This window comes from Amphibalanus amphitrite, unplaced genomic scaffold, assembly GCF_019059575.1.
Source record: "Amphibalanus amphitrite isolate SeventyFive unplaced genomic scaffold, NRLGWU_Aamphi_draft 000981F_arrow, whole genome shotgun sequence".
NCBI classification, from domain to species: Eukaryota; Metazoa; Arthropoda; class Thecostraca; order Balanomorpha; family Balanidae; genus Amphibalanus; species Amphibalanus amphitrite.
The window spans coordinates 201,573-228,689 of NW_024882475.1; the positions used below are offsets into that span (position 1 = coordinate 201,573).

General features: G+C 47.5%; 1 protein-coding gene across 3 annotated transcripts; it reads left to right on the plus strand.

Moving 5' to 3' along the window:
• Positions 1-1,614: 1,614 nt before the first annotated feature.
• LOC122368844 (RNA-binding protein lark-like) lies at positions 1,615-25,270 on the plus strand. Of its 3 annotated transcripts, none has more exons than XM_043343114.1 (8): positions 1,615-1,761; positions 8,937-9,081; positions 9,623-9,750; positions 11,366-11,498; positions 19,850-20,031; positions 20,427-20,643; positions 21,933-22,141; positions 24,466-25,270. In XM_043343114.1, the coding sequence occupies exons 2-8, from the start codon at positions 8,944-8,946 to the stop codon at positions 24,509-24,511; spliced, it is 1,053 nt and encodes a 350-aa protein (XP_043199049.1). In that variant the 5' UTR covers positions 1,615-1,761; positions 8,937-8,943; the 3' UTR covers positions 24,512-25,270. The 3 variants fall into 3 exon arrangements, with proteins under 3 accessions (XP_043199049.1, XP_043199052.1, XP_043199051.1); XM_043343117.1 differs by having other exon boundaries at positions 11,381-11,498; XM_043343116.1 differs by lacking the exon at positions 1,615-1,761 and adding an exon at positions 4,358-4,534.
• The last annotated feature ends 1,847 nt before the right edge of the window (positions 25,271-27,117 follow it).

Below are 27,117 nucleotides of genomic sequence, written 5' to 3' on the forward strand. Positions count from 1 at the left end.
ATGAATATTTTTTCCATTTATTTGGGCCCCATCCAAAAAAATATTGGATGCAACCCGATGGCTTTTTGGATTTTGAGGGGGTTATCTTGCGCCCTTGTGCGTTTAGCCCCCTCCTTGAGGAAATCCTGGCTACGCTCCTGAATATCGAGCAACCAGAAAACTTTTTTTGACCTTCAAACAGCATCCAGTTTGCTTAAAGGGACCCTCCCACCTTAACATTAGTTTTGAGTTGAGATAGCCAAGTTTGCGGCCAGGCTCAGAAACCACCATTTATCCTGGTCGCAACCCCCGCAGCTTTATGGTGTTCAAGAAATTTCTTCCCTTTACTTGCAGGGTGGGACCAGCGTGGTCCCTATCTCTTAACCATTACGGGAATCTGATGACGTCATCAGGCTTTCGAACCTCCGTTAAATGTTTGACTAAAACGTTTTGTAGCACGCGGTGGTATATGTTGCTTTGCGCGCAACAAATGCCGCACTTTCAAATAAAGTCGCTAGGAACAGCGGAGATCCCAAAAAGTAAACAAAAGTAAAAGTCTAATATCTTGAAAACCGGTGAATATTTTTCGATGAAATTTGGTAGATATTCGTTTTTGCTCTTTCTGAACCGAGCGACATCACTTTCATGCCAATTCATTAACTTTTTTGAAGGTGGGAGGGTCCCTTTAAGACCGGAAAGGTAGTACCGGACGTCCGGCCGGACCTTTATTTTTGCATTTGCTTCTGGGTGGGCAAATCGACGCCACTGGGTGGGCAATTGTGGCGACTGGGTGGGCATTTGCCCACCCAGTGGGTATGTTAGAGGAGGCCCTGTATATATATATATATATATATATATATATATATATATATATATATATATATATATATATATATATATATATATATATATATATATATATGCAATAGGCATGCCATTCATACTTTGGACCTACCTCCCCCCGCCGCTCAGCAACTTTGACTGCCGGGGATCGAGCCGGCCATGAGTCCCCCGCGGCCCTGAGCAAAGAACGCTACCGACGACGCGGGTAGGCCTATATATTGCCTTGGACTGGACGACGCCACATTCGAAGCGTCGCGGGCGCGGCACGCGAAGTTGATGCCAGCGCTGCCAGATATTCTACTGAAATTGTACCATTTGATCCAGTAGATAAAATATTCCTACTAAAATTGGTGCATTCTTGCATGCATTTGGTGTTGGGAGTTTACTTTTCGGTAAATTTGTGTTTCCTTTGGTAGGGTTTTCCCTAAAAATGGTAGGGTTTCCTGTAAATTCCTGTTTTGGTGATCAATTTCACTTATTTTGGTAAAACAAATTAATGTTTTGGTGCTAGCCTACCAATATTGATTAAAGATGTCACATTTGGTGAATATTTACCGCATTTGGTGCATTTTTACAGTTTTTGGATCTGGCAAAATATGGAAGCAAAAAACAGCGGAAATGACGCTAAATAAATATTCAAGTCATATATGATCATTTTTATATTTTTTGTTTACAATTATTTATTCAAATGCTAAAAAATAAAAAACTTGATCTTTGTGACTTTTATTTTATATTTTTATCATTTTTACCTTATTTTTAATGACGTCAGTATTGTTGAAGTTTACAGATTAGGCCGCCATAATTATCCTCACGTTGAAACTCACGCCCACGCCATTTTGTTCCGGTAACGATTGGAGAGGAGTCAGGGAATCACATATCGTCGAGCGAAGGAAGTACTAGAGCAAGTAGCATATTTTAGCAACATCTGTTACATAAGAAGTGAGTAGAAAATGCGTCTTGCTACCTCAAGCTGCGTAGTAGCAGCTTTACTAGGTGCAGCTTAGCTAATCGTAAGCGCGCCACGTTAGTCTCGTTTCCAAGTTTGTGGGTTTGGTCTCATTTTCGTCTCATTCTTGTCTCTTCAGTAATCTTTTGTACTGATATCTTTCTTGCGTTTTGTTTCCTAGATTTCATACTGTTATCATTGTTGAAAAGTTGAAAAATTAAGCATAAGCCAGACTGCAAAACTTAGCAGGTTTTGATGAGATTTTGGGCACGCGTCTTTCTTGAAGCCTTAAGGCCGAGCTACACTATGCGTTTTCTGCGTTCGTTTTTTGCGAGTTTGTGTGATATGCGTAATACCATTCTAGAAAGAAACAACATTACGTTTTTGTTATATTTTTCATATAAAGTTTTAATTAATATAAACAATTTTATTAAATTTTATATAAATATATAAGAATGTATATTAGTAATAACCTTTTTTTCTGGAACGATATTATGCAAATCACTTACACTTGCAAAAAATGCACGCAGAAAACGCATAGTGTAGCCAGGCCTTTACTGAGGCGTGCATTAGTGAAACCACTCTTTTAGGTGATTTTTTAAAACCTTTGCCTATTAAATCACACATTTTCTATAGTCAGAATCTACTCCTCCATGCCAAGTAACGTGGAAACCATCATGAAGCTCTCAAAACGAAGAACTGACCTTCCTGTGCCTAAATATTTCCTTGATGGAATGCCCATCCAGTCTGCGACTTCACATGTTGACCTTGGTGTAACCTTTAATGTCAGATAGGGCAAACTAGGCTTCTTGAATCTAAAATGGAGGCATCAAAAAATTGATTCTTCATGACCATATTTAGGCATAAATGTAGACCATTTCGTAATCATAAATTATCTAAAAATAAGCCAAAGTATAAAAGCACTACAGCAATGAAAATCAGGGGTTTAAAAATTTCATCTTGCTATTTTACAAAAAAAATGTTACTTGTTAAGTACCTATGCAATTCATGATATAAAAATGACATTGTGTGATTTTCCCAAAACAGGTTTTACTTGGTGGACAGTGGGTCTGTCTTTTTCCCATTCACAAGGCTAAAGTGACAATTTCTTAGTTGTACTTGTGAGGTAACACTTTTTGCATACCTAAATAACCCACCACATTTTTCTAGCTATTAGAAGAAAAATCTCACTGTCATGGGCCTTTTTTCAACCATAACAAACAATACATTTGAAATCAAAAGTGTACCGAAATGAATAAAAAATTGATTCCATGCCCATATTTGGTCATGGCTCCTCCCACCAGAATCAAATTATTGGTGCCTCCATATTTTGATCCCAGAAGTCTAGTTTGCCCAACTGATGTAGACCTGAAGTTCGATGAGCACGTCCAATCCAATCCACTGTCCACAGGGCTGGATGGGCTGGCTCACAATCTTTTGATATCTACAGTCTGTAGATCTTCTGAATTCATGTTTTTCCTTATTACCACTCATATTCACTCAATAATTAAATATTGTTCATGCGTCTGGTCCACTGGATATTCTAAAGACTTGCCATCTATTGGAAAATGTGCAAAGAAAATGGACGAAACACATGTATTCAGTGTATTCTTTTGTTTCTTAATAAACGTGATGATGATGATGACATCTCCGGGTTGTGCAACTTAAGTTATGGCGATCGTCTAAAAACACTTGACTAGTAGGGGCAGGTGGAGTAAGACTGCCCAGCGAGCAAAATGGACCACCAGCCTTCCCGGCTGAACCGCTGCTGTTATCTACTGCCTTATGTACTCACTATCTTTGTTTTCCTTCGTAACAATGGCCACTATGAGCTCATGCGGCTAGGATGCATAGCTTTTGAGTTATTGAGAAAAGTGTTGTTTTTCATCAAACCGATCGATCTAATATAAGAAGTCTAGGGGTGATTTAATTTCGACGCCTTTCTTGCATAATTAGTGTCTATTAGCCGGACGCCGGTCCTGTAGCTCAGTTGGTAGAGCGTTGGACTCCGCGTGGTGAGAGCACGCGTTCCCGGTTATGACAGTCCGGGTTCGAAGCGCCACGGGCGCTCGACATTTATGGGCTTCCTGACAGGTATGGTTGCGGTTGGTGGCAGGCCGTAGCCAGGCGAAGTCAGTGAGGGGACCGGCCGTGCGCGGCTTTGTGCGCACGTTAAACTTTGGACTCTAAGGCCGCGTTCGATGTCTCCTCGGACGAAGAACATTCTACGCAGAATATTCTATTTTGCGTTCGATGAAGCACACAGGCGGACGACGAGACCGGCCATTTTGTGCGCCACTTACACAATGTTCGAAAAAGGCCCAAGTTTACGTTTCTATAGAGACCGCGCACAAATGTCAACAACTTCTGCAAACAGCTGCTACGACGAAGATTCTACGTGACGTCACGTAGAATCTTTGCCGTCCGTGCGACATCGAACGCCATTTCGGGCCCGGACGGCATAGAATCTTTGCCGTGCGGGAGACATCGAACGCGGGGTAAATTCTGCCATAGAATCGGAATTGCGCGATCGGAGGGTAGAGGGCAGGGTCATCGCAACAAGCTTCGCTTAGCGGTGGCTCTGTCCTTGTGAATCCTTCCCATCAAAAGGTTCGGACTAAATTTATAAGAAAAATTTACACGTTAATGAAAAGAACAATGTTATAGTCTTGGTAATGGTAACTCTTGAGGACAGGCAAGGTTTCGCAATGTTGGGCTTCACAAGTGAACAAGAGGTGAATAGTAGGTGGTTCCAGGAAAAAGAAGGTGAAGTTGATTTTACCTCCCAACTTTGGTGCCCTGACACCGCCTATGAATTACGTCTCTAAAGTGAGGCATTTTATCACATGTTTTGTAACGTGATAAGACCATTCCTAACCCATTTCAGTGACCGCACTAACTAAAAACTGATTTATTATGCATTTTGTGTGCCTCCAAAATCAAATTACCTGTATCTGCCAATGATTCTTTGAAACGCTCATTTTGATGATTTTGCCAAAAAGCAGCCATGGTTAACAGTTTTAAAAGCATCTACAATGTGAACTTTTAGCCCCTCTACTGCCCTATTTACTTTTTTTTTCAAAATGTAGATCATGTTGAGTGCAGTCCATTGTTATTTGAATTTTGAAACTCGTCCGGCCAAATCTCGAGATGTCAAGGGGGATCGTTAACAGTCGCCCCCCCCCCCCATCAGTATAGGGGTAGCCAGGAGCCTGCCACTAATAGGATAAATAATTTCGGCACAAGACAAGAACAACCTAAGCTGACTTCACTCGCTACCCACACTACATTCCAATTATATAGCAGAGTTGTTGACTGGTACATATGTAATGTTCAACAGGTCTTATGGAATTAATAACTTAAAACCAGGGATGCGGAGCCGTGGAAATTTCAGACGGCTCCGGCTCCGGCTCCGGCTCCGGAGAAAAAAATCGGCTCCGGCTCCGGCTCCGGCTCCGGGTGAAATGTTATGGCGGCTCCGGCTCCGGCTCCGGCTCCGAGTAAAATGGTCCGGCTCCGGCGGCTCCGGCTCCGACTCAGTACATCCCCTACGCAATCAATTAAATACGGGTGGAAGAAAAATTGGATTGGTTATACGCGTTACTCTTTGCCATGACCGGCTCACCGCGTCCCCGCGCAAACGCACCTCGGAGAGAACTGGCAGAACAAAGGGCTAGGAAGCGATGGCATTGGAAACGCAGTCGCCGCGAATCGGAGTTCAGTGAACCATCGTAAGCTGACACCCGTCTCGGCTGCATTGGGGGGTGAGGGGTGGGTGTGTGTGTGGGATGAGACGGTGCTGGGAGTCGCAGTCCACTGCACTGGTTTGAAAACAATGGCCGTCACCTGATGACTGGTCCTCGTGTTCTGGGGATGCAGTAGACGTGGGGGGGGGGGAAGAGCAAACAGGAAGTTGTTTGCGTACTGTGGGATACTGGGGATATTCGGATTTTTTCATTCACTTGATGGCCCATGACGTAAGTACCATAACCCGGCCGGGCCCGGGGGGTAATCCCAACCACCGCAGCCCGGGGGGGGGGGCGTTTTTCGCCCCCCTGTCTAACTCCGTAAATACGGGAGCTACGGAAACAAAAGCGATGCCAAACGAAAGGTCCTTACGAGACGATTCTAATGCACCTAAAATTTTTGACCTCAGGTCAATTTTCAAGGTCAGAGGTCAAGGTCAAAGGCCAAAACCGGCACATGTGTAGTGATCTCAAAGTAAGCCTTTTAGCGGACGGCAGGCTGCATCAAACCGGCAAAATTGGGTGTCAGACGAAAGAAGAGAATCTGAGGATTCTGAAAATGTGCTCCAAATCAAAGGTCAAGGTCAAGGTCACGCTAAAAATTGACCTCAAACTTGGCACTTTTTCGCACATCTTGCGTGCTAACTTCCAAGATGTTTTGAAATGTTTTGAGGCTTATCAGTTCCCTATTTGTGGTTCATCTTACGATACAAGGCCGCTCAAAGGTCAAGGTCACAGAAGAGTATCCCTGCTAGAGGCTATTTCACTGATTCAAGTTAGTAATAATAAATAATACAATTTTGCCATCCGGAAGCTCTAAATGAAGGCTTAGAGGAAAATAGATGCCAAATTCGTGATCAGCGGGTACAAATCCATCATAAACGACCTTTCATGTGTCAAGGTCAACCAGAGGTCATTCGAGGTCACATGAGGTCAACATGAAACTTGACCTTTTCCGAACAAAATATATATCATTCGACGCGGCTTGACAAGGCGAATGCGATGGTACCACTGCCGTAGCTCTAGGACCATTTTTGTCGAAGTTATTTGCGAAAAACTAAAACCACATTTCGGGGTCGTTGACCTGACCTCTGACCTCAGGTCATCAAAACTATTTTTCTATTTTTCTCTAGGTCAAACGCTACACAGCTGTGCTCGTAATTTGTCTTTATCTCTAAAACTCTATTTTTAGCAGCTATTTGAAGTTTGCGTCTGTGACGCCGAAGTTTGCCGTGCAGGGGTCTAGAAAAATGAACCTTGTGACGTCATCAAGGGGGCTAGGTCCAAATTTTTTACTTCAGAAGATGTCAAATTGATGGGAGAAAAGGTACTGAAAGTTTCGCCTTCCTATCCCTAAGCGTTCGGGAGTTATCGCAACTATTCGCCAGGGGGGGGCGAAAAACGCCCCCCCCCCGGGCCCGCGAGGGATATGTTTTACTGCCTTGTACAGGGTGTCCCATAAGTTCGTTCTCACCTAAATTTTACGTTTTTAGGCTCTCTTGCTTAAAGGCACGCTGAAATTGGTTCGTAACTGAGCTTACGTGGTTGCCATGGCTGGTAGAAATATGCTCCACAGTAGCTAATTTCTGTAGGCAAAATAGTTTTTGCTAGAGAGCCCGCTTCCTACAGAGACGGCTCACGCCGCAACATAGAGGTCTCTGATACGGGTACGTCTCAGTATTTAGTCAGCACGTGACCATTCGCGACAATTGAGGGTGATTGAGGCCTACCAGTCTGTAGCCAATGTCCATCGCTAACTCTACGCACAGTCAGCAGGTGTCGCCGATGATTTGTCGGGAGTCAATCACTGCAAGTTTATCCTCTTTCCAGTCAGCCCTCAGGAGTGAGCCAAGTGGCCAAAACTGTGTGGCGCCAAAGTGGCCATCAAAAAGGTCAAAGAGTTAGAAAGTTGGTAAGCAGACTTTTCAGGATGGATTACCAGCTGTCTAAGAGGGTTCTTTCGGGGTACATAACTCAAGGTGACTTAAGCTTTGCTTACCGGAGGGCACAAAACAGTCAAAAACGTCTTAAAATGGCCAAACATGAGTTTCGTTATGCCTGCGGCTAAACAAAACTAGAGGGTTGATGACATCAACCAGGTCATCTGGACTAACTAGTCCACGATCGAGATGAAACACTCGTCCAAACCCGAAAACAACCCCATAAGGGCGAAGGAGGAGGCCTCCGTTTCGTCCCGTTATGTTCCTATGCAAAAGGCCAGGGTCACTGTGTTGTGGGGTTATAGGCGTTCTGGAGTTGACCAAGTTGCAAGTGGCAACCCAGAAACAGTTTTGGGAAGCAGAATGCTTTTCCAAGAACATCTAGGAGGAGTTTCAGCCCTCAAGCTGAACTCAAACCACGAGTATGAACACATTTATAGAGGAGAAAATGGCATTCGGGAGGTCGTAGGCCCATCTTCAGGCAAGACAGTGCATCAGTGCACAGGCCAAGCAAAGCTTAAAAGCGGTGCAAGGAGACTGTGACAGGCGTTTGTGGCAAGATCACATGCCAGGCACCTCATCGGATCAAAATTTCATAAAAATTTGTTGGTTGTGCTGAAATTGAGGCTCGTCGAAGCGTAGCGCTGTTCCAGCCTCGAGGAGCTCATGGCGCATGTCAAGTCAGTCTGGGTTAACTTTAAGCCTGCTATGCAGCCAAACATGCCGGTTGGCATGCCGCAGCATGTATTCATGTGTTTGCCTATTAAATGGGGAGCACATTGAGGGGTCATAAATATATAAAAACGCAATGTACTCTGATTCACATGCAAACATAATGTGAGAACGAATTTATGGGACACCCTGTACTGTCAAACCGAACTAGGTCAATTATTTTTTTTCCTCTTCAAAAAATAAAAAGGAGCCGGAGTCGCCCCCTTTTTTGGCGGCTCCGGCTCCGGCTCCGGCTCCGGGCTATATTGTTTCACGGCTCCGGCTCCGGCTCCGGCTCCGGGCAAAATATGCCGGCTCCGGCGGCTCCGGCTCCGACTCCGGCTCCGGCTCCGCATCCCTGCTTAAAACTTATATGATACGAGGTCAGCATTATGGTTTGTGTATCTAATATATCTACAGGCGTGAAAAAATTAAAAGGAAATTTATGAGTGGTTACCTGTAGTGATGTCAATTACGGAAAATTGTGGTACCGATACCAAACCAAATACAATACCCATGGAAAAATACCGAAACCGAACCGAGTTGTAAATATGAGGGCAATACCAACTTTTTACCAAATTCTCAGCCTCAATAACACTAGTGAGGATTCATAATACCAACAAAATACCAAATTCATTCGCCTTGAAATACCAAATACCAAGTTGGTATCGGTTTGGTATCGGTATACCAAAAAGTTGGTATCCGATTGACATTTCTAGTTTCCTGCCCCCTCCGTGCCTACCATCTCACTCTGCCCCGCCCGTTCGTTAGGCTCACCATGCCGGTCAAGTCGGGCACCACGAAGATTTTCCTGGGTAATCTGAGCGACGCCGCCACCCCCGATGTCATACGGCCGCTGTTCGAGGCGTTCGGAACAGTGGTGGAGGCGGACGTCATTAAAAACTATGGATTTGTGGTGAGTCGTGCGTCGGTGTTTACAAAAGGAACGTAATGAAAGGGCAGCTTATCCATGATTTCAGCTTCGTTTTTAGTTCGTTTCCAGGGGATGTGGGATGTGTCAATCAATAGTGCTTTGTGTGGTATCTGATTTGATGTAAGACATTGCAGCCTTCCTGTTCCGTTTGAGTTGGGATGCTGCTGGTGTCATCATAAAGCTGAGCTTCTATAGATGTATACGAACTGGGGCGATTATAGTCAGAGGTGGAGATCTCGGGAGGGGGATCAGGACCCCCCCCCCCCCCCCCCCTGAAAACGAATGACTGCTCTGTAACTCAATGGTACCGCACCCCGCCTGCCTCCATCTGCCCGGCCTGGACCCCCCCCCCCCCCCGGAAATTTTGACAGATCTCCACTCCTGATTCATGGTTATTGCATACTACCTATACGACTTACCTCTACACCTAACATCAGCCCGATAGATGTTCGTATTACCCTGGTGCCCCGTTATTGGACTCTGGCTCACCGGCTCTCCCCCCCCCCCCCTCCCATCTGAGCAGCACATGGAGGACGAATCGGACGCCAAGCGGGCCATCGCGGCGCTCAACGGGAAGGATGTCTGCGGAAAACCGATGGTGGTCGAACTGTCCACCGGTCTCAACAAGCGCGGCCTGGCCAGGAAAGGCAGGTCGGTGGACTGCCGAGTCTGTGATTGTCTGTCTTTGAGTCTGTCTCTGGTTTGTGTCTGTCTCTGTGTTTGTCTGTGTTTGTCTGTCTTTGTCTGTCTCTCTATCTGTCTGTCTGTCTTTGTCTGTCTGTCTCTCTGTCTGTCTCGCTCTCTGTCTGTCTCGCTCTGTCTGTCTGTCTCTCTTTGTCTGTCTGTCTGTCTGTCTGTCTGTCTATCTGTCTGTCTTTGTCTGTCTGTCTTTGTCTGTGTTTGTCTGTCTGTGTTTGTCTGTCTGTCTGTCTGTCTGTCTGTCTGTCTGTCTGTCTGTTTCTTGCTCTCTCGCTCTCGCTCTCTCTCTCTCTCTCTCTCTCTCTCTCTCTCTCTCTCTCTCTCTCTCTCTCTCTCTCTCTCTCTCTCTCTCTCTCTCTCTTTCTTTCTCTCTTTCTCTCTTTCTCTCTTTCTCTCTTTCCCTCTTTCCCTCTTTCTCTCTTTCTATCTATCTCATCCTAGGTGTGGCGCCTACACACGGCTCGGGCCGCTGAGCGCCGGCCTACCGGAAGGGACGGGGAGAGCGATAGACAGACAAAACACGCGTCAAAACTCATTCGGACAGCAAATCGGGAGGCGAATCATATCAAACGTCAAAGATCACGGCATAGCCGACATTTCGATAAAAACGGGAAATGCGTGACAAATATTTTGTACGGAACACAGAATCAGTGCCAAACTGTCAATGATTACGAGCGAGCGAGCGCAGCGAGCTAAGCGAAGTCTTTTCAATATAACGGAAAATCCCAGTATGAGCGGCCCGGCCCGGCCCGGCCTGTAACGCTTTTGAGAGGCTTATATCTCAGCAACCGCTGGACCGATTGGCCTGCGGTCTTTTTTGCTGGGTAGCCCCATCCCTTCTACCCCGCAATTGACTACTTTTGATACATCTCAGTGACCGTCGTGGCACGTGCCACGTGAAAAGTCGAGGGTGTTCAAGCTGTTTTGCAAAAGTAGTGATTTTGAGAGGCTCATATCTCAGCAGCCGCTTGGGCGATTGACTTGCGGTAATTTTTGTAGGGTAGCAGCATCCCTTCTACCCAATATAGGATACTCTCGATGTATGTGGGTCACCGACAGTGCACGTGCAAAATACAACAATAAGAGGTGCCAAATTTGTTCCCATTTCAGTAACTCGGTAATTACTGGGGCGATTTCGCTGAAACTTGGCATACAGGTAGGCACCCACCAGGCAATGCATATTGCATTCCCATGTGTTGCGGTTAGGGTGCTACTGCACGTGCGCACGTGCAGGGGGCGTTTCCAGATCTCGAAAACGGCTGGGCCGATTGCGCTCAAATTTGGTACACGGTTGGGGACCAGTTAGTAGGGTGCCGTGCAAAAGTCATTTTGGACCCCGTTTGCACGTGCGCACGTGCAGAATGCCGCTTCCAGATCTCAGGAACGGCTGGGCCGATTGCGTTCAAATTTGGCACACCGCTAGCGACCGGTTAGAAGGGTGCTTTGCACAAGCCCGTTGGAAGCACCCTCTCGCCCTTCCGCACGTGCAGGGCTCACTATCTCGCTCGCTCGTTCCTCGCCCAAAAGGCGTTTTACTGGTTAGTACGTTGATGCTGAGTTTGTGCAGTGGTGTGGCGGGCAGGTGTAAGATCTTCGTGGGCAACCTGCACAAGGACACTCAGCTGGAGGAGCTGCGCAGTCTCTTCCAGCGGCACGGCAACGTTGTCGAGGCCGACATCATCTCCAACTACGCCTTCGTGGTGAGCGGGGGCGCGGTGTCCCAGAATTTGCCAGCTCGGGTGGGAAGTGACATCCAAATCAAAATAATGTTCCACTCTTACTGTTGGTGCAGCAAAACCAAGAGTCACAATTGCATAAAATCCAGGACCCGACGGCTTTGCAGCGATAACCGCTCGTGAAAATTTAAATGACAAGTTTAACGAATTTAGGTAGACTCGAGAGACAAAAAGGAAGAGAAAGAAATTTTTTGAAATGGCTTGAATGGCAAACCTCGAAACGATAAATATAATATAGGAAACGAAACAAATGAAGAAACACTAAGAACCGCGAAGTAAAACGAAGAAATCAGAAGAATAACGAAACGAAATGAAAAGTGATTAGTAAATCATGACGGTGTATTGACATGGAAATCACTTGCGAGGTTAAAATACATGTTAAATTACGATTAAGTTGATATCGTATCGAATCACCAAAGCCATTTGATGCCAACAGGCACTAACAGTTTCGAGGTGTCTATATCAACAATAGTGCAATGCAAGAATAAATGTTATCAAGAACTGAAAGTCGAATATTCACAGTTTTAGGCTCAGCTGAGTCTACATTGAAGCTATCATTACTCCCGATATTATTTGAGCCTGGTGTTGTTCCGTCAAGAAGAATTGTTTGAAGAATTGTCAAGAAGATTAATAGCACGCTGCTATTGCTAATTCGAATTCATACAAAAGTTGTCAAACCTGCTATCGAGGTAAGGTCTACACAGCAATTATAATCCCTGGCAACTAAATCAACGGCATCAACTGCATAACTTGGACACCCGTTGGCCTGTGCTTCACCCTAGTTTCTTAGCGTACCGTTACGAGACAATGGAGAATTTGAAAGTGTCTGAACTTAAAATGATGCTGAAGGCACGCGGTCTTAGCTGTAAAGGAAACAAGGCCACGCTTGTAAATAGATTGGTAAATGTGCTAGGAGCGCGGAATACGTTAGATGCCGAGCCATGTTTGGAAAATAGTGCAGTTCATCCCGATGACAGTGTGTCCCGTGTTGAGTCCCCGTCTGCTTCTGTGTCTCCTTCCAATGTTAAGTCTGAGTTAAGGCGCGCAGAGGAGGCAGCCGATAGAGCCGCTCTCATCGAAAGATTAAAGTCCTTAAAAGAAAAACAGCTCATTGAGAGTCAAATTGCTGAACTTAGACGTGGACAGGAGCTGCTGGAAATTCAGGCGACCTTAAATGAATTAACTGCTAGAGAGCAGGCGTTAAAGACGTATAGAAATGATGATGATGTAAGCCCATTACCAGCGAGCTTTCATTCGTTACCCTCACATGAGACGGAAACTCCTCGCATCTCTCACTCTCACGCTAACCCTACACTCCAGTACGTCCCAAACTTGCGGCCGGATATATCTCAGCAAGCACCACCCGCGTTTAGTCGCCGCGCTCATGAAGGCACATCTGCTGCTTTAATAACCGAAAGAGAAAGGACGGCAGCGTTGATGCGTCTGCCTCCGATCGAAATCAAGAAATTTGGGGGTGATACCACTCAGTTCGCTCAGTTTATTCGATGTTTCGAAATGAAGATCGCTTCTAAATTGGATGATGACAGTGAAAAGTTATATTACCTGGAACAAAACATAATTCCGGGAAGTAAGCCGCACAGTATTGTTGAGAGCTGCATGTATCTTGAAGACGGGTATCAACATGCGATGCAGATTTTGCACAAGAGGTATGGCCAGCCTAGCACAATCGCAGCTGCCTTTATTGATAGGATAAGTAGCCAGGAACAGCTCAATGCAGAAAATGGAGAAGAGCTGGACCAGTTCTCGTTGTTGCTCCTCAGTTGTAAGAATGCACTAGGAAGCTCGTGCAGCTTCATGAATGATCCTCGAACCCTGCGTACTATTACAAGGAAGCTACCGGTACCACTCCTGAGTAGATGGCGACGTCGTGTAGACGATTTGGAAGAGTATCAGGGGCGGCCAGCAGTCTTCGAAGACCTGGTTGAATTTGTAGCACGAGAAGCCAGAATAGCCACAAACGCTTCGTTTGGACAACATATGTATAGCAGCCGTGAAGGAGCAAGTGCAAAGCAGAACGAAGGGGAATTATTTTCCCAAAGTTATCAGAAACCTTTAGTTGCGGCAACGCGCACCCAGTCTCAGAATGACAGCGGGTGTCTGTTTTGCGGGGAGAAAACGCATAATGTTACGGAGTGTAACAGGCTGAACAGCGTCCCATTTGAAGAGAGAAAACAATTTGTGATGAAAAATGCTTTATGCTTTGGGTGCCTCCGTAGAGGCCATAGACGTTCATTTTGTCGCAGACCAGTGAGCTGCCAGCTATGTAACCGAAATCATCCGACGGCGCTGCATGATCGCACTTTAGAAGATCGGCAAACGCTGCTTAAACAGCCGCCTTTGCCAGAGGATACAAACACAGCCAATGCGACCACTTGCCGTGTCGCAGCAGACGAACTCAAAAGGGGTGCTATGCTGCCGTTGGTGGCTGTGAAGATCAAAAGCTCTTCGGGACAATACACTACATACGCCTTCCTAGACAGTGGTTCAACGCATTCGTTTATATCGACATCATTATTGCGCCTGCTCGGTATGGAGCACCGTCCCGGTCGGCAGCTGTCGCTGACCACGGTGCATGGTGCCGCTTCTATCCCGACTCAGATAGCAGAGGGGTTGTCCATTACTGACCTCCAGGGCTTCAATACTTTGCAGCTGCCACCCCTCTACACTCTGCCAAGTATTCCCGTTGACTCTGGTCATTTCCCTAAGGTTGCAGATGTTGAAAGGTGGGAACACTTACGAGGCTTTGATCTCCCAGATTCTAATGTATCAGAAGTCGGTTTGTTATTGGGAGCCAATGCATATTTAGCAATGGAACCACTGAGGGTTATACCAAGCATAAATAACAGTCCGTATGCAATACTCACAAGATTTGGATGGATAGTATGTGGAATAAATCAGACGGAAGGTCAGACGGCAAACACCGCGATCTTCAAGACAAACGTAACCGCGAGCACAACGCTAGAAGAAATGGTAAAATCTCTATACAACCACGAATATGAAGAAAGCCTTCACTGTACCAGGAGAGGTTTGTCTGCAGAAGATCGGTTGTGGCTCCAAAGAGTCAATACTTCGATTGAACATGACGGCCATCACTACAGTATTACTTTACCACTGACTGAAGAAAGTTTGGTTTTACCGAACAATATCTCAATTGCAAGATCGCGGTTAAACAAGTTAAAATTCAGATTGGAAAGAAACAAACTGTTCGCTTTCGATTACATGTCGTATGTGGACACAATGATACAGAAAGGATTTGCAGAACGTGTTCCAGAAGGAAGTGAAAATAGAAACGATGGTAGGGTGTGGTACCTGCCTCACCATGCCGTTTATCACTCGCACAAACCCGACAAAATACGGGTGGTTTTTGACTGTGCCGCTCAATTTCAGGGCATATCACTGAACGATTGCTTGCTTCAGGGCCCAGACCAAACCAACACACTTCTAGATGTGCTTCTACGTTTCCGATTAGAGCCAATCGCCTTTATAGCTGACATAGAGGGCATGTTTAATCAAGTAAATGTTCACGAATCAGACAGAGATTTACTCAGGTTCCTCTGGTGGCGAGATGGAAACACGTCAAACGAATTACAACAGTTCAGAATGAAGGTGCATATTTTTGGCGCCAAGTCGTCTCCTGCCGTTGCTTGCTATGCACTCAGGCGAACAGCCGAAGATAACAAAACTCATTTTTCCGAAGAAGTCGTAAGCACAATACGACACAATTTTTATGTTGATGATGTACTGAAGTCATCTCCCGACGAGCAGACAGCTATTGGTCTAGCTCATGAGCTCAAGGAGTTATGTAGCAAGGGTGGCTTTAATCTTACAAAATTCTCGAGCAACAGCCGGACGGTGGTCAATTCTATCGCATCGGATGACAGGTCCAAGAAACTTAGAAAAGCTTTGATTGAAAATGAGCATCACCCCGATGAACTGGCACTTGGTATAATATGGAAAACTGAGGAAGATGATTTGTCTGTTTCCTTAGACATGTCGAGTCTCACTTCAAGGTCAAAGACCAGGCGAGGCCTATTGTCCGCTGTCAGCTCACTCTATGATCCGTTGGGCATGATTGCCCCGACTATTCTACAAGGAAAAAGAATCCTCCAAGATCTTGCCAGAAAACAGGTTAACTGGGATGGGGAAATCCCGGAAGAAGAGCAGAAAAAGTGGGTAGCATGGCTGATGAATGTTTCTAAAACAAGTCTCATATCGATCCCGCGCTGCATTAAGCCAACAACTTTTGGAAGCATCGTATCGTGCGAGCTGCATCACTTCGCTGATGCCAGCGAGTGGGCATATGGCACTGTCTCTTACGTCCGTATTGTTGATACAGCGGGGAATATCCATTGCTCATTTCTGAAGGGAAAGGCACATTTAGCTCCACTGAAGACTGTGACCATCCCCCGTCTCGAGTTGATGGCGGCCGTCACGGCTGTAAGAACCAGTGCATTACTCTCTGATGCGATTATTTATGCAGGGTCACCTTGTAAGGTCACTCAGGAGCTATTCTGGACGGATAGCACGACAGTCTTGCGCTATATCTCGAACAGGAAAACGCGATTCCACACCTTCGTGGCTAACAGGTTAGCTATTATCCACGACGGGTCTACTCAAGAGCAGTGGATGTTCGTACCAAGTGCTCTAAACCCCGCCGATGATGTTTCAAGGGGTGAACAAAGTGATCGGTGGTTGACAGGACCAGAATTCTTGTGGAAGTCGAGAAAGGACTGGCCCAAAAAACCTTCAGCTCTACTGGAGTTAAAGGAAGACGACCCAGAACTTAAAGTTTTAGTGAGTTCTATTGGTGTGAGCAATGATCTTCTGAGGGACGAAACAAACGTGAAACATACATTAAGTGACCCGATTGAAAAGCTTCTCAAGCATTACAGCGATCGAAGAAGGCTCATTCGTGCGGTAGCTTGGATCCTCAAGGTAAAGAAGTTTCTAAAATCGCGCATTGTACACGGGGAGGGCCCCTCCTCACGCTTAACGAACTCGGATCTTACGATAGCTGAGGAAGAAATCATCAGATATGTTCAGACTAACGCATTTGTTCAAGACTTTACTCAACTTCGCGCGGGAAATCATGTCCGTGCATCAAGCACCCTGCACAAGTTGGATCCATTCCTCAAAAATGGATTGTTGCGAGTTGGAGGACGTTTGCAGAACGCTGACCTGACCTACAACGCTAAACACCCGGTCATTTTGCCTTCTCGCAGCAGTTACACTGAGATGCTTGTGCACGACACTCATAGACTTTCTGGGCACGCTGGTAGGCAGCATGTTCTTGCTGATTTGCGGAAGAACTTTTGGATTCTCAAAGCGAATGCCACGGTTAGAAGGATGTTGAAATCGTGCGTATTCTGCCAGAAGAAATTTCATCCAGTTGAAGTGCAAAAATGCGCAAACTTGCCAGAAGACAGGGTAATGGCTTTGGAAAGGGCATTCACAAGAACGGGTGTCGACTACTTTGGGCCATTTTATGTGCGACATGGTCGGGGCCAGATTAAGCGTTATGGCGTGCTCTTTACCTGTTTATCCATACGAGCCGTGCACCTTGAAGTAGCTGATGATCTGTCTGCCGACTCTTTTATTTGCGCCCTAAAAAGATTTGTTTGCAGGAGAGGTCACGTCAAGGTTTTACGTTCGGATAGGGGCACAAACTTTGTGGGAGCCAATAATGAGTTACAGCGAGAACTGCACAGACAAGAGCAAAACGAAGACTGGATCCACTACAAGGCGCTGACAATGGAAATCGACTGGATATACAATGTGGGAGGAGCGTCCCATCATGGAGGTGCGTGGGAAAGGCAAATTAGAACGATCCGGAGACTTCTCGAGACCGTGATCAATGGAGCGATGAAGGATGAAACGTTGCAGACGATTATGTGCGAGGTCGAATCCATCATAAACAACAGACCATTGACGCCAGTTTCAGCCGACTCATGTGACATTCCACCACTTACCCCTAACCACATTCTGCTCGCTGGCAATGGGTATGATTTAGTCCCCACCAACTTATTTGATAGGTCTGACTGCGATAGTCGTAAACGGTGGAAACAGGCTGCGTATTACGCTAGTATGTTTTGGACACGCTGGCGAACAGAGTACTTGCCGTTACTACAAGAAAGACCCAGTGAGACAGCTAAAGATAGGCCAAATGTTGGAGTGGGCGATGTGGTGCTGCTTGTAGATGATGATGTACCTCGAGGCCAGTGGCCGCTAGGTAGAGTGTTAGGGGTGAAGCACAGCGCCGATGGGCTGGTTCGTACCGTCAAGCTGAAGGTCAGGGGCACGACCTTCGAGCGCCCAGTGACGAAGCTTGTGAAGATACAAACAAGAAGTTGTTGAAACCTCATAGATGTTTCAAGGGGAGGGTGTTGGTGCAGCAAAACCAAGAGTCACAATTGCATAAAATCCAGGACCCGACGGCTTTGCAGCGATAACCGCTCGTGAAAATTTAAATGACAAGTTTAACGAATTTAGGTAGACTCGAGAGACAAAAAGGAAGAGAAAGAAATTTTTTGAAATGGCTTGAATGGCAAACCTCGAAACGATAAATATAATATAGGAAACGAAACAAATGAAGAAACACTAAGAACCGCGAAGTAAAACGAAGAAATCAGAAGAATAACGAAACGAAATGAAAAGTGATTAGTAAATCATGACGGTGTATTGACATGGAAATCACTTGCGAGGTTAAAATACATGTTAAATTACGATTAAGTTGATATCGTATCGAATCACCAAAGCCATTTGATGCCAACAGGCACTAACACTTACCTCTAATTTTCCAGGACACTTTCACTCCCTATTTTACCAATAAAGAGCATCTTCGTGTACGTCCTTATACCACCCTCCATATTCGATTCACCTATCCTATAAATCTGCTCCCAAATCCTCCGAAATTCACAAATAAATTGTTCGTCCCTGTTTCCGCTCGTTTTCTGTGCCATTCTGGCGGGTAATTTTCCACTCTCAGCCCTCTCTGTAGTGACTCGAATATTCCCCTCAGACACCCAAGCTTACTTTCTGAGTAGGGGCTTCCCGAGAACTAGCTACACGGAGGTTATTATTATTATTATTAGGTTGCAGTAAAGGAGATGAATGCCCAGTCTGATAGGAATGTAACATAATCTCTAATTTGTGATGCCTTCATGGTGAGTGGCGGGGGGGGGGGGGGGTGGAGGGGGCAGTTAGGAGAGTTGGATGCATTTGATTAAACCCTTCTCTGTTACCCTCAGCATATGGAAGGGATGGTGTATAACCTTGGTGACTAATTAGTCAGGTGTTGTATCTAAACGAATTACTTTTCCGTTTTCTCCCTGTCAGCACATGTAGGAGCTGTCTATAACCCAGCATGAGATAATACTGGATTGGTTTCTAATTTCTTAGTTTTCGGCCACATTGAGGTCAGGCTTGCCATCTAGCTTACCATGACTCACTAACGATAATTCTCTCGCTAGATGGCAGGCCTGATCCTAATGTCGCGGATCCCTGTGTTAGTTTACACGAATCATCAATCCACTATTCTCCAAGGTTCCAAAATTTGTCGATTTGGATGGGTAAAGACATCCAAATGAAATTCATTTTACACTCTCGCCACCAATTTTTAAGAACAATTTTCCACTCCCAACCAAGAAAATCTAGATTTTTTGCCTATAGAAAGAGCAATTTTGTGGATGCCCAGCTTAGCATCAAGCATCCTACACCTTAGAATCAAATGAATGCTTTTTGTTGTTTTTCACTCTTTTTGGATCTAATCAAATCAGCAGTTTTTCATTCTCTCTCCCCTCTTTTTGGCGGGTAATTTTCCCCTCTGACACCCAAGACAAAACTCAATTTTGGAACACTGCTATTCTCTCATCCATGGCACGTCCTCCTTTCCTTTTTTCTCCCCCGGTCAGCACATGGAGGGCGCTCTCTGTAACCCAGTCACGTGAATTATCTAAAGCACTGCCTTTCCTTTTTGTCCCCGTAAGCACATATAAGGAATTTCCATGACTTAGACACTTCATCAGGTGTCTTATATGAAACAAGCGCCTCTCTCCGTTTTGACAGCAACTAGACAGGTGTCTTGGACATATCAAATCGTAAACCAGCACCTCTTTGTTTTCTGCTCAGCACGTTGAGGAAATATCCATGACCCTAGCCACTAGTCAGGTCAGGAGTCTTATCTAAAGCACCGCCTTTCCGTTTTGTCTCCCCCGGTCAGCACATGGAGGGCGCTCTCTGTAACCCAGTCACGTGCATTTTCTAAAGCACCGCCTCTCCGTTTGTCTCCCCGCCAGCACATGGAAGGCGAGGACCAAGCACAGGCTGCGATCGACGAACTGAACGGCTATCAGCTGCACGGCCAGGACATTAGGGTCCAAATGTCGACCAGCTCCGTACGACAGGTGCCCGGAATGGACAAACTGGATATCTGCTACCGCTGCGGCGTCCAGGGCCACTGGAGCAAGGACTGCGGGCGGTAAGAGACGGCGGCGGGGGGGGGGGGAGGGGTGGAGAGAGGAGCTTAACCCGTGCACCGAGGGGCGGTCAACCGCCCCCCTCCCCCTGAGGGTTTTCGAGAATAGCGGAAAAACCCGGCGCGTAGCGCCGCGAAATTTGGCATGGCTATTTCCTCATCGATTTTACACATGGTGTGCAAGTTTGAACCTCCTACCTTTCAAGGTCAGGTCACCAGGTCGCTTCGAATGACCCAACCTCAAATCACTTTTTTGAAACTTTGTCACCGGCGTGTCAGGGTGACAAAGTCGCCTTAATTGTCCTGTGTCTGTTATGACTTGTCTCATCGAGAACTCGTCATCCCATCGTGTCATCATGATCATATACATCACGTCTCACTCCTCATCTCGTCCGCAGTCCGGCGGCCGGCGCCACCGGCTACGGCGGCGCCTACGCCGGCTACGCCCCGGCCGCGGCCCCGCACGACACGTGGGGTGGCTACCAGGCGGCGGCAGCGGCGCGCGAGCGCGCGCGCTACGCCCCGTATCCGGCGTACGGACCGGCGCCCCCCACCTACCGCCGGGACCCGTACTACGATACGGCGCCGCGCAGGGATCCGTACTACGATGTGGGCGTGAGTAGCCGGGGGCGTCTATGTTGGCGTGCGTAGCAGGGAAGGAGACGTCTATATCGGCGTGAGTAGCGGGAGGGGAGGGGCTGTCTATGTCTACGTGAGTAACAGGTCGGGGAGGGGGCGTCTATGTCGGTGTCAGTAGCAGGGGGCAGGAACGGGCTGAAGATATATGACGGGGTGGCGGGAAAGAAGGATGTGAACAAGAGTCATGCATGTTGTGTCCGCACTGCGCAGTCTTCTAACGAGCTGATGGGTGTAGCTGTAACAATTGAATATTTAGCGGTATGAAGTTTCTAAGCGCTGAACTTTAAGAACACTCCGTTTCTGTTTCTCTTCTTATCTTAACTTTCGCCTCACAGCCCATGCTCATATACTCGCTTCAAAAAGCCTGGCCTGTCGGGGAGAATCAAGAGAGAGCTATCGGCAGATATTAAAAGATCGATAGCTCTCTCTTGGTTCACCTCGACAGGTCAGAGTTCTTTGATTCATAGTGTGGCTTCACGTTTTTTTTTTTAGCGTGCACGCTTGTTGCTGTATTTTCTTGTTAAAAACTTCTTTTTCGTCATGTCACTCTGTTGAGAATGACTTACTTTGAAGCATAAAATGGATTTGTTTTTTAGGAATATGTTTTTGCTTCCTTCATTTGACTTCAAACTCCATGCCCTTGCCGTACAAGACGTGTCAGCGAAGCCAGCCGAGTATAGATTCTACAAACTAACGCTTCGGGAAACTAGCCTGCCCTGTCGGGGAGAATCAAGAGAGAGCTATCGGCTTTATGAGGACGGATAGCTCTCTCTTGGTTCGTCTCGATAGGCCAGAGGTCATCGTCAGCTCTTCTGTGGAAGGTGCGGCATTGGCTTCTAGATAGCGGACGGGCAGAAGATGTTATTTCTGTTGGCTTCAGCGTGCAGTTTTGAAGTTCTAGCTGGGATGAATGAATAATATGTGGTGTTTTGATATTTATTATACGTCTTATTTGACATTCAACATGCAATCAGTTTCGTACATTCTCGTGTAAAGATATCAAGGCGTATGGAGTGTTGTCTGTTCTTTATAATGTCCCTTTGGTCTTTTTAAATCCCTCTTCAACCCATTTCCTGCAAGGCTTTTGCGAGCTTACTTCACCATTTTATCCATCTTCTTACCGTCTTCTTGTCGCCTTCTCACCGTCTTCTTGCCGTCTTCTTACCATTTTCTTACCGTCTCCTTACCGTCTTCTTACCGTCTTCTTACCGTCTTCTTACCGTCTTCTTACCGTCTTCTTACCGTCTTCTCACCCCGCCTTACAGGGCTACTACGCGCAGCCGGGCTACTACGAGCCGGCCAGAGCCGTCCCAGCCGACTACTATGACGAGTACGACCTGTACGAACGACGGGCGGCCGCCGCGCGACGGGCCGCGCCGCTGCCTACGGATCCGTACGATCCGTACGGTCTGGCCCGTCGGCCGGCCGCTGAGGGATTGTACGACCGTAGGGCGGCCACTTATCGCTCGGACGGGTGAGTTCGGGGGGGGGGGGCAGGAGGTATGGGCGGAAAATGACCTTAGTACTGTAGTCGGCGCGCCCTAAAGGCCCAATTAACCAACAAGAGAAGGATAGGGGGAGGATAGGAGAGGAGATAATAGATAGACGAGGATCGGAAGGAGTGGGGAGAGGAGATGAGGGGTAGGGGAGGGATGTTAAAGTGAAGACGTGAGAGGAAAGCCGAGGAGAGGACACAGAATAGAAAGGATAGAGTGAAGTGTGGGAGAGGGAGGGGTGGGTGGGAGAGGGAGATGGAAGGAATGAATGGATAGTGGGGAAGAGGAGGGAGTTCTTAAAGAGTAAAATGAAATAGGTTGGTGGGAACCGGAGAGAGCGGTGTCCAGGAATAGGAAGTTACTCCGGTAGGTCGGTATTTATGGACGGCTGGAGCAGTTGCTGCGTGAAGAAGGAAAGGAGGGAGGGACGAATAAAAAGGGAGAGAACGGGAAGGAGGTAGGACGAAAAATAAGGCCGTTCGAAAGTGGGCGGGAGGAGAAAGAGGTGAATGAAGGAAACTAGGAGGAGAGGGTGTAAATAAGACTGAAAACGATGAGAGCTGGGGCGTGGAATCGAGGTATTGAGTAATGGGAAGAACGAATGGGTTCAGTTGGAGGGATGGGGGCAGTTGGGAGGGGGATGGGGGCAGTTGGGAGGGGGGAAGGGGTCGTTTAGGGGAGAGTGTAGGAGGGTGGATAAGTGGATAATTGTGGTGATGATGACGGGGCGGTCTGAATGTATCTGTGATGTATTTCGGCTCTTTTGTGGCCTCATTCGTCCCAGTTTGTGAATGCATTCTGATCACATCTTCAACAATGATATAATGCTCCTGTTGTATCTTTTCCTCAAACAATCACTTTGTGTTTCATGGATGTTGGCCCGCTTATAGGCTCACTCTTCTCTCGTCTTTAACCTTGGACCGTAAAGAACCGATCATTTTCTTTCAGTCTTTGTTACGTCGTTGTTGTATTTCGCAGCCATGTTTAGTATTGTTGTTGTTGTTGTTTTGTAGTGGCTGACGTGTATTGTTTTCCAGCGGTCCCCTTTCAGCGCTGACTGAGATCTCGTGACAGATGGGCGAGGAGCTTCCGTCTGGACTGTCCGCTGAGGCAGAGCTGTCACTTTGCTTTTATTTGTCCCCTTTCATCCATAATGCTGAACGTTTCCGTTTTTAAATTAATTTGGAAATTATTTTGTTCGTGGTGCTTCTGTTGAGCCAAGCTTACAAGCACCATGGTCACGTCTTTCTTTTTTATAATCTTTTTCAGCGGAAACGTTTACCCCTTTTCATTGAACAGTTTGTGTGAGATGGTTTCCAAAAGGATCCAAACCATTGAAGGGTTCCAGTTTGAGACGATTGATGAAATGTCGCTGTAGGTTGGGCCTCATAGTCGTTGAAGACGATGCTAAAATGAGATATCATTTGAACTGTGTGGAGAACGATGGTGCCTTCCGGCGAAGCCGTTAAAAGCAGCATACTTGCAAATTTCATAATTTTGGCATCAAAATCTGATAGTCTCTGATAAATGTTATTTTCTGACATTGAAATTCAAAGACTTTGCTGAAGTTTAAACCTCAAGGAATGTCAAGCTCATTTGGCCTTGTTACACTAAAAAAATTAAAAGTGCCGCAGCGATCTACCTTCTCCTGCCGGCCGAAGTCGGCTGAAGTGCCTCCACTGGTAAGCCAGTCCTGCGCAGTAGCCGCGTACTCCGCGCGAGCAACTGAGATGCGAAATTTCCGATCGTCGGCGCCCGAGTCCGACTCTGACCCGACCTCGCCGGCCGCCGGGTGCACCTTCTCTTTTCCTCTGACGCAGTCGCGAGCATGCCCGCACCGGTGTCGCCTCCCCCTCTCTCTTTCTCCGACTCTCTCGCTCCCCCGGCTGGGGAGATTTCAGGTCCACCCTCGCGGCACCGTCCGCTGGAAGGGAGAGAGAGACTATCCGGTTCCTCCAACACCCAGTCCGTCGCGCCGCCCGGTCTCCCGCTATCGTCACCTCCTCCACCGCCGTTCGTGACGGTCCCGTGACGGTGCTCGTGACGGTGCTCGTGACTCGCTATCGGTGACCCTTCGTGACGGTCCTGGATGGTCACGTGGGGTCTCGTGATTCCTTCGTGACGGTCCCCGTGATTCCTCGGTCTTTCGTCGTAACGGTCCCCGTGATGATCACGATATATTTCGTGACTCCCGTGATGCTGAGCTCGGTACCGTCGTGACCCGTCGTGACGCCGGCGCCGGCTGCCCCGCCCCGTCCGGCCCGTGCCGCTGCTCACGCGCGCCTGTGTTGGTTCCCCTCAGAGCGCCGCCGCCGCCGCCGCCGTCCTCCTCGCGCCACATGTACTAACCGCGCCACCATTGCCGCGCCATCCGCCGCGCGCGCGCGCCGCGCTCGCCGCGTCGCCGTCGACATCGTCACCGACAGCTCGGAGCCGCCGCCGCCGCCGCCGTCGAGACGCCGCAGCGGGGGCGCCGCCGGCAGTGGGTCGCGTGCCGCGCGGCTATTCCACGCCAGCGCCACCGCGCGGGCGCCGCGCGCAACTGAGGTTTGTCGTCTCTCCGCTAGATGTCTCGCCGAGCGTGCGAGTTTGACGCTGCGTGTGTGACCAAAGGGCAGTCTGTGAGCGTACGCTGATTGGTTAGTTTGGCGGTGATTCAAGACGACTTTCCGCTGTATCATAGCTATTTGCGCTGAGTAAATGCGTAAGTGAAACTTACCTTTCTCGATCTGGGAATATAATTACGCAGTATAATCAAGTTGACGTATTTTCTATGTAGGCTCATGTCAGTCTGTGACGTTCGCAGATTGTCCTTTGGTTCGCCGTGCTGTCGTTTGTCACGTAGCTGTGTATGTTTCCATGGCAACGGTCGGCGGTGAGCTGACCTGCGGCGCCGGGTAGGCGGTCGCGGCCAGCTCGTGTACTTTAGCTTTGTCGTTTGGTCGGTAGATGTCGCGCTGTTCGCTGACACGCGGCATTCCGCCATTGCTGTGAGTGTGAATTTGGTTTACTACCGGGGACTTTCGGTCGGAATTTTCTCGACTTCATTCGACACGATTTGGCGTGACAAAGTGACGTTTATGTACAATACAGACTACATACCCTAACATGTTTTTTTTTTAAATCTGACCTCTGGAGGGCCTTGCTCTGGAGGTGCTGTTGGTTGGGGGAGCGGCTGGCGGCGGGGGGGGGGGGGGGGGGTCAATGAGCTGCGATTCAAACCTCAAAGGCGTGAGGGATATGGGGGTGTATGGATGCCATTGGTGCTGGTGGAGGCATGACTGGGTAGTGTGTTCACTATGACAACTACTTACATTTATTTCTTCCACTGATGTATACCTATGATACGCGGGATGATTATTCGTAACACCTTTTTTGCCTGTCACCAGCCCAAATCAAGTCTCTCAGACAACGCGGCAAGATCACAGACCTGTAATGCAACGCCATTAACCCGCGCCCGGCTGGGGGTCCTGGATTTCCACGCCCTGCTGGGGGGGGGGGGGGGTGTTTGAACACCCCCCCCTTGTAACTCGGCTCCTGGGCCACGTAGCGATACGCGGAAGGCGGCGTTCGAAAGAGCGTCAAAAATAATGACGAAATCACTTCGGTCAATTTTTAGGTCAGGTCAAAGTTCAGGTCACCAGAGGTCATTGAAGGCAAAATTTCGCCGATTTCCAGGTCGAATGTCGAAAATTTCCAAGAAGCCAACGCATAACTCGGGAACCAATAGAGCTACAGCGCCGCGGAAAAGCGCATTCGATAGCCCTATTAACGCCCTTTCTGAGTAATTCTCTCAGATTTGACCTAACGTCAACGGTTTTGCCTGCAGGGGGCAAAAACTGCAAAAATAGCCGATTTTTTCGGAAACAGTTTTTCTGCAATAACTTTTGACCCAAGCCTTGTACGAGCTTACTTTTACCGGCATCGTGTTCCTCTCGTCAAGACGCATCGAATAAACTATAACTTGACCTTGAAAGGTCAACTTGAAAATTTGACCTCAGATCAAGGTCATGACCTGACCGGAAAGGGTCATGTTGCATATCAGTCAATCCGTATCGTCGAGCTGAACACATCTAAGGCGTTTTCATCGCTCTAGCACGCCTCTATCAAAAGTTATTTGCGAAAAACTGTTAGATAACATTCGTGACCTAAGATGACCTCAGGGCATAAACAAGGGTCACGGACACCATTTTCATGTTCTGTGTGTCTAAACCACTTGTAATTCGGTGTTTGGGAGTGTTTATAATGTCCTTCGTCCAAAAGAGGCGCATTTCAATTTTCTCCCATTGACTTATAATGGGGAGGTCGCAAAATTGACCTGACCTTAGGTCATCGATATCAAAATTCTGAGATATACATTTTGTACATGCTATTGCTCTTAGCAATCGCTGAAAGTTTCAATGCGATCGGTCACTTGGTGTAGCTATGACAGACATTGAAACTTTTTATGAGGTGAGGTCACTTCAAGTGACCTGGTGACCTGACCTTGAATGACCTTGGTCTGAAATTTTCACAACATGTGTAGAATTGATGTATGATAAGGTGTACCAAAAACGGCGGCGCTCCGCGCCGCCGTTTTTGAGATATTCGCGAAAAACCACAAGGGGGGGTGTTCAAACACCCCCCCCCCCAGCAGGGCGCCGGTTAACCCGCGCCCCACTGGGGTCTGTGTATAACACGCCCTACTGGGGGGGGGGCTATTCATAGCCCCCCCCCTCCTAACTCCGAAACTACTGGGCCGATCGTCAAAATTCAAACGGCGTCTGATAGCCCCGGAAAAACTGTCGAGCGAAACCTAATTTCATTGACCTCGAGGTCACCGATGACGTCACAGGTCAGGTCAAAGTAAAAATTATTAGCACTTTGGCTTGTTCACATTTTGGGCTCTGGCCGCCGTCTTACAAGTCAGATCAGGCTCATTTTTGGTTTCCACACTCGTGAACAGATGCTCTAG